The sequence below is a fragment of the Quercus lobata genome, chromosome 9, assembly GCF_001633185.2.
Source record: "Quercus lobata isolate SW786 chromosome 9, ValleyOak3.0 Primary Assembly, whole genome shotgun sequence".
In the NCBI taxonomy this organism is placed as follows: domain Eukaryota; kingdom Viridiplantae; phylum Streptophyta; class Magnoliopsida; order Fagales; family Fagaceae; genus Quercus; species Quercus lobata.
In genome coordinates this window covers 47,818,988-47,826,560 of record NC_044912.1, presented here as the reverse complement: position 1 = coordinate 47,826,560, position 7,573 = coordinate 47,818,988, and the positions used below count along the sequence as shown (strand labels likewise).

The window sequence follows — 7,573 nt, the reverse complement described above, 5'->3', positions numbered from 1 at the left end:
TTTATTTATTTATTTTTTCATTTGGCCTTAAATTTTTAACAATTTTCGTTAGTGGTGATGTTTACAAAACAATATGGAAAAATAGCATCTCGAGTTTTATGATAGAACTCGAGTCTTAAATGCTCGACTTCCTGAACTGGCAAACAAAAATTATCCAGGTGGAATCCATGTAGAACTCGAGTTCCTCCTCTGCACTTCTTCTTCCTTCTCATTTTCCAGATCGTTCTTCTTCTTCCTTCGGATCTGGTTCTTCGGTTTTTTAGATCGTCTTCAACTTCATGCGTTTTCTAGATTGGTTCTTTAGATTGTCTTTGGATCTTCATGCATTTTCCATATCGGTTCTTCAGATCATCTTCAGATCGTTCTTCTTCTTCCTTCGGATCTAGTTCTTCAATTCTTCAGATCGTCTTCATCTTCATGCGTTTTCCAGATCGATTCTTCAGATTGTCTTCATCTTCATCTTCATCTTTGTTCTTCTATAGAACTCGAGTATGAGGAACTCGAGTTCCACGTGGATAAATTACTCCACCTCAGCACTAGAACTCGAGTCCTTGAGGCTTGATTTTGTCACCGAACTCGAGCTTCACAGATTCAAGATGCTAGTTTCCTAACAGGTTTCAAAACCTTGCTAACTAATGATATTCTCTCCCAAAATTATGCTAGCCTGAAAATTACCTTTTCTCTTGTCTCTCCATTCTTTTTCATCCGTTCTTCATCACCCTTCATAACCACCATCACCAATACCATCTCCACCATCCCATCCCCTTCAATTGCCTCTCCTCTTCAATTAATCTGCTCCTTACACTCTTCCTTGTATGGATTAGCACTTGGCATGCCTCGCTTGACTTGATGTCCGCCTCAATAGCTCTAGCAAAGAGAGGCGAGCGCTTTGAGGTTGATGATTGGCTATGGCTGGATTTCAGGTTTTAGAGTTTGAAATTTAGAAGGTCAACTTGGTCACTTCACATTATATAAATGGGTGAGTTATAGAGTTAACTCAGTTAACTCGGCCATGACTGAGTTAACTCAGCTCATATATGGTTTGTTAGGTTTTTCTTGATTATTATTTTTTTTTTAAAAGAAGTTTTTCTCAGCTCATATATGGTTTGTTAGGTTTTTCCTGATTATTATTATTTTTTTTAAAAGAAGTTTTTCTTTTTGATTTTGGACTTTACTTTATATATAATGCCCAATGAGATGATGAAAATGAGGAAAATTAATGGGACTAGTTATTCTCTCTATTGCTCATCCAATCCTATATCCCTTCTCTCTCCAAACTCAATCAGTGGAACATGATTATGGGTTAAAGATGTGCTAACCTTTGTGACTATAGATAGTAATTGGCAAGAGGAAAAGAATGAAGTCTTTGATTGAGTTTGGAAAGACTTATTATTATTATTATTATTATTTATTTTTTTTTTTTGAGTTTGTCTATTGCAAAATATTGCATCGGATTAAGAAATTTCAAGTGGAGGAGGGCGAAGGAGGTGGGAGGGGGAGATGAAGATGAGGAGTAACAGAGGAATGACTGGGACTGAGTTTGGAGAGATAACTAGATCTATTAATTTTTCTAACGTGGATGTGACTTGGATTTTTAATTGACGTGGCTGATTTTGGTTGGGTCAAACTTGTCATATTATAGGCCACATAAGCTTCTTAGTTCATACCGTTTGCCACATTGGCCTTTTTCATTAGTGAGTTAACGGTAAGGACCAAATTAATTACAAGTTAAAAATAACAAGGATTAAATTGACTGTGACCACAAAATGCGGGGACCAAAATGGTGTTTTCGCAAAAAAAGAAAAGAAAAAGAAGCTTGATTTGAATTTCCACATCTTTACCATATATATAGACTAAAATCATTATCACCCCTATAATTACTACAACTTGCACCCAAACAGATATTAATAATTACTAGAGACACATAATAAGACTTAATAAATACAAAGCTTATCAACAAAGACTAACCGACTAAAATCACATTTCCAAATTGTCTCTTGAATGCTTACTTAAAAATAAGGTTAAAATGCAAAACATACCTTCTAAGTTTCTTTAGAATTCATTTTAGTCTTTTAACTTTGTTTTCGTTCATTTTAGTTTTCCAAGTTTTAGATTTATTTAATTAAGGCATTTCTGTCGACTTTTTTTAAAAAATTGAAATATTTTTCAATCATTAATTGAATTTTTTTAAGTAAAAAATTTTGAAGAAAAATTTGAAAAATTGAAAAATTAATCACAACATATAACAAAAGTTGATAAAAAGCCTTAATTGAATAAATTTGAAAGTTAGAAGATTGAAATAAATTTTGATAAAACATAAAATGCGAGTTTTACATTTTAGCCTAGAAATAACATAATACGCTATCATACACTACATCACATTATTCCATGGCAAAACCAAGATCTCCCAAAGAAAAGGGTGGGAGAAGAAAAATGAAAAGCAAATATTACATTGATTTGGTGTAGGCGAACAAGTCCATCAAATACAGTAATATTATTAACAACCCCTCCCAAACCCTTAAAGTAATTAAAGCAAAGGAAAATATAGAAATGGTGACAACATATGCATGGATTTAATTATTTACTATAAAAACATATATATTGCCTTTCGATGTCCCCTCTAATTCACCCTTCTTCATGGTGGATGACCAATTGCAAAAGTCTTCATAAACCAATCATTTTTCTTCTTGGTAATTATTTTCCCACCAAAACCTCCAAATATAAATCCACATTCGTATCCCATCACAACTAATTTCCAGTCAAACTCAAATAGAGACACCACATCTTGATTTTCTACAAATATTGAAGGTGGAGGTGGTGGGTCCTTCAAATTGGTACATCGTTTTAATAATGGGCTTCCACATAATCCTACATTTCCATTGAACGAACTGTTTTCAAACGTGAGAAATTGTTTCCCTTGTGGTATAGTTCTAGTAAGATGATTGTGAGACAGATTCAAAAAAGCAAGGAATGTAAGCTCTACCAATTGCGGAGGAATCTCTCCAACTAGCATATTTTGAGAAAGGTCAAGTGATTCTAGGTTTTTTAAGTTTACCAATGACGACAGAATAGAACCAGTAAGAACATTGTTGGAAAGGTTGAGCATACAAAGTGCCTTTAGATTTCCTACAATTTTTGGAATTTCACCTTCAAACTTGTTGCCTGAGAGATCAATGGCCACAAAGTAATCTTGGATTTTCCAATATTCTGTCTTTATGCCTTTGTTTGTCGATGTCATTTGGTAAGTGTAGGTGTATAACCATCCACAACTTGGTATATGGATTTTTACTCTTGCTTGCATATAAGTTAAGCCACCTGCATCATAACTTTGCATGCCTTTCCAAATTTGGAAGTATTCATATGGCAACTTACCAATAATATAATTGTTGGAGAGGTCAATGACATGTAATTTTGGGAATGTAGAATTTGTTTCAGGTTTTCCAATAGCACCATGGAAGCCATTTGATCGCAAAATGAGAACTCCTAGCTCTGGAAGATTGCCCAACCAAGAGGGGAAAATATCACTTATATGATTATTTCCAATATCAAGAATTTCCAGCATGGTACAATTAGCCAATGACCTTGGTAAAGCCCCTTGAAAATGATTTTGATTCAAATTGATCGTACTCAATTGGCATCCTTCTATGAACATTTGAGGTATGTGGCCATGAAAGTTGTTGTGCTGTAGATTAAGAATTGAAAGGTTACTCAAGTTGCCTAAACATTGGGGAAGGTAACCACTCAAGCTGTTGTATGACAAATCAAGATAAAAAAGAAAACTCAGATTACAAATCAATTGATTGATTTCTCCACTCAACATGTTGCTATGGACTTTATAATAGACAGTGGACGGTGGTGGAATTGGGAGTGGCCCTTGAAGCTTGTTATTTGAAAGGTACAAAATTAGTAGACTGGTCCAAGGGAGAGAATTTGGGGCTTGATCAAAGCCTGTAAGGAAGTTTTCAGACATATCTAAAGACACAAGAGTGTCTTTACTCAAGTTTGAGATCCATTTTGGTATTTGGCCATGAATTTTGTTCCGAGAAAGTAGTAAAACTTGCAATTGATTTTGGTTTTGGAGAATCTCTGGGAATTCACTTAAGTGACACTACAAAAAAACAGAGCTATCCCAGTGTTTTCAAAACCGCTGGGATAGCCCCAGAAAGCGCTGGGATAGGGTCAAAATTCCTTTCTCGGCGTTTTTTTCCCAGTGCTTCAAACCGTCACGTAGTTACTGTCGATATAGGGTCACCAGACCTGTACCGGCGCTTTTCAAAAACGTTGGGAAAGGCATACGCCCTATACCAGCACTTTTGAAAGCGGTAGTATAGGCCTTTTAAATTATATTCATTCAAGACCTATACCAGCGCTTTTTGGAGTGCTGGGATAGGTCCCTCCATTCCCTTATGGAGAATTACCTATCCCAGCGCTTTTTGAAGCGTTGGAATAGGTTGACCCTATTCCAGTGCTTTTAAAAGCATCAGTAACCCTATTCCAGTGCTTTTGGGCTTCCTATACCAGCGTTTTTGAAAAACACTGCTATAGGCCACCTATTGCAGCGCTTTGTAAAGTGCCAGTTTTGAGCCGTCGTAGTAGGATTTCCTATACCAGTATTTTCAAAAAGCGCTGGTACAGGCTTATCTATTACGGCGGTTTGTAAAAACGCCGGGAAAAAAATGCTAGGATAGGACGATCTTTTTGTAGTGTGACAAGAAGCCAATCCTATTACCTTAAATTTTTGAAGAGTAGAAATGTTAGTGCTAGGATCAATAAGCAATGAAAGATTGTTATCAGATAGTTGGAGGTAAAAGAGACTACTAAGTTATCGAAACAAGCCAAATTCCACTGTACCACTCAAGCCATTTAAACACAGATCTAGAATTTGAAGATTTTCTAAATTTGAAGATTTTCTAAGTATGAAAACAGACGTTGGAATTGGACCATGCAAATTATTTTTTTGAAGCCACAGTTGAGTAAGTTGTGTGAGGTTTGCTAAGCAAGATGGGATAGGACCAGTTAATTCATTTGAAGAAAGACTTAAAGTTTTAAGGTGGGTTAGGTTTCCAAGAGAGAATGGGATGTCACCATATAAATTGGTCTCATATAGGTTCAGAAAGGCAAGTTTTGTTTGCTTACCAACCCAAGAAAGAGTGCCTCTGTTGAAATTGTTATTTGAAAGGTCTAGAAAAGTGAGCTCTGTCAGGTTACCAAATGAGAACGGCATTGGTCCAGAGAAATTACATCCTCCAACATCGAAGAAATGTAAGGATTTGAGGTTACCGATTGAATCTGGTAGCATGCTAGAGAAACCTGTACCCGCTAGCCTCAAATCTTCAAGGGGGATACTTCTATTAAATTCAGGTACATGACCAGTGAGATTTGAATTGAGATGCACACTGAGAGACTTGAGATTTGGTAGCTGAAAAATTCCTGTTGGAAACTCACCATGCAAACCACAATTTCCAAGATAAATAGCCTTTAAAGAAGTTAAGTTTGTCAAGGTACTGGGTAGAGTGGATGATATGTCAACCTCACTAAGAACTAGTTCTTGCAAGTTTATTAGCTTTTCAGCTCTACTTTCAAGATTAGGCTTGTGGAGTTTCAATGGGTTCAAAGCGAGGTCTAGGGAAACCAACTTAGAGAGCTGTAAAATTTCTGATGGGATCTGACCTGAAAATGCAGAATTAGAGAGGTTAAGGTAAGTAAGCTTTGAAAGCTGCCTTACACCAGATGGGATTTGAGGGTGATTAAAATCATTGGAGGCAAGGTTAAGCCTATGAAGGTGAACAAGCTGGAAGAGGCTGCTACTGGAGTTGATGGAACCATAAAGATAACTGCTACTAAGGTCAAGGCTAGTTACGTGACCCGTGTTTTCATCACACTGAACACCATCCCAAGTGCAGCAATCACTACTTAGTGTCATCCATGATGAAACCTTCGAATAAGCAGAAGGATCATCAGATGCAAACCAATTGATAATTATGCTTTCTTTGAATTGCAACAAGGCAAATCTCTCATCATCATGGCAGCTGGGTGACTGCACAGAAGAAAAAGAGCCAGCAGATATAAGAGAAAACAACGACAATAAAAAAAGAAAGCGCATGAAGAAAGAAAGAGATAACCCATAATTTTTTTACTGGATTTTGTTTAGCACTCTTTTGATACGTATGGAGGTGAATCTAGGAGCTTTTTATATACTGAAACTGAAGTCTCGTCCACTTAATATCACTGTGCATGCACATGTGGTATTCATGCAAGTCATGGTCGTCTCCGTGTTACCATTTTCACTTTCACTTTTTGGAAAAGGTAAAAGGAGGAATATGATTTCATGAGGGAAAAAGAAGGAAAAGAAATCAACTTCCAATTTGTTAGAGAATATTTCTGTGATCCAATCGATCGAGTGTTTATTTAATTAAGGCTTACAGGTTTTTGTAGTGGAAAAAAATTTGTATTAGAAATTGTATTGTAGATTAGTTTTATATTTTGTACAAGATATTTTAGTCTACACATTTTCCCAATTTTCCATATGTGATTTGTATTTTTCAGATGTGACTTTGTAATTAATTATGACTTACTTAGTTTGATAATGAAAGTGCTATTAAAATGTTGTAGATTTAGGGTTTCTTTTTGTATATGTCCGAGTGCTTAATTAGTAATGTAATTTACACAATCACTAATACAAGAAGTTTATTTATAATATTCTCTCCATTTTTACAAAGGGGAAGAGAGTATAGGTACGTTTCAGAAAGATAACAAACCCATATATGGATCAACGCGTCCAGAATTTTGCCTATTCACAATTTGTTAGAGAATGCTGTAATCCAAAGTTTTTAAATTAATGTATAGTCCTAGGTTGCTCTTGTGATGCTGAACACTTCTTTACCATGCATCGCCTGTTGTTCCTTTATAGCTTAAATATTCTAGAAAATCAAACCCAAAGAGGCTTGCAAGCTATTTTTGCAAAATTGATTCTTTTACTAAATCAACTGCTGGTCCAAACATGAAAGAATCAAATTAGACAGAAATGAAAGGGCAAGGAACTTTGTTTTGCCTAGTAATTAAGAAAAAAAAAAAAGAGGAATAGATGAAAATCTTACATCTTCTTAAAGACATCTAAACTCTTATAGTTAGGAAATTATAAGAAAACATTTTGACATAATCAAATTCAACTATGATTATGATTTAGACCCCAAATTACAATTACGCCTAATGCTAATTTTAAGTAAATCTAACAATTTAAAGCCCAATTGTGTACACGATTAACCAATTAACATTAGTAAGCAAGGATTAACATAGAAATCACAGTAAAGTAAACACTCACAACATACCAAAGTGCTAATGAAGAGAAAAACTCGAGTACTGAGCGTAAAGACCTCTCCATAGCCTCATCGTCGAAAATGATCTAGAATAAATAGATGCAGTACATATTACTCATAAGACCCTCCGAATCTAGTGTTAACTATGTACTCAAGCCCTCCAAGCTCTTGCTCGCAATCGACTTTGCAAGTGATTATTTCTCAACTCTAGCTTTTGAATCTGCAATTGACCTTCAATTGCAACTTCAAACCTCCAT

General features: G+C 35.5%; 1 protein-coding gene across 1 annotated transcript; it reads right to left on the bottom strand.

The window, feature by feature from the left end:
- Positions 1-2,635: 2,635 nt before the first annotated feature.
- LOC115961897 (receptor-like protein 43) lies at positions 2,636-7,573 on the bottom strand. Its single transcript, XM_031080799.1, has 4 exons — positions 7,568-7,573; positions 7,322-7,402; positions 5,141-6,037; positions 2,636-3,682 (listed from the first exon to the last, which is right to left on the bottom strand). The coding sequence occupies exons 1-4, from the start codon at positions 7,571-7,573 to the stop codon at positions 2,636-2,638; spliced, it is 2,031 nt and encodes a 676-aa protein (XP_030936659.1).

What these genes read in the sequence shown, in the direction of transcription:
- LOC115961897 (XM_031080799.1), bottom strand. An exon ending in CATTAGCACTTTGGTATGTT is followed by an intron (nt 6,038 to 7,321) that starts GTGAGTGTTTAC and finishes TCTTCTGTGCAG; the next exon opens with TCACCCAGCTGCCATGATGA. An exon ending in ACAGAGGCACTCTTTCTTGG is followed by an intron (nt 3,683 to 5,140) that starts GTTGGTAAGCAA and finishes CTTAATCTACAG; the next exon opens with CACAACAACTTTCATGGCCA.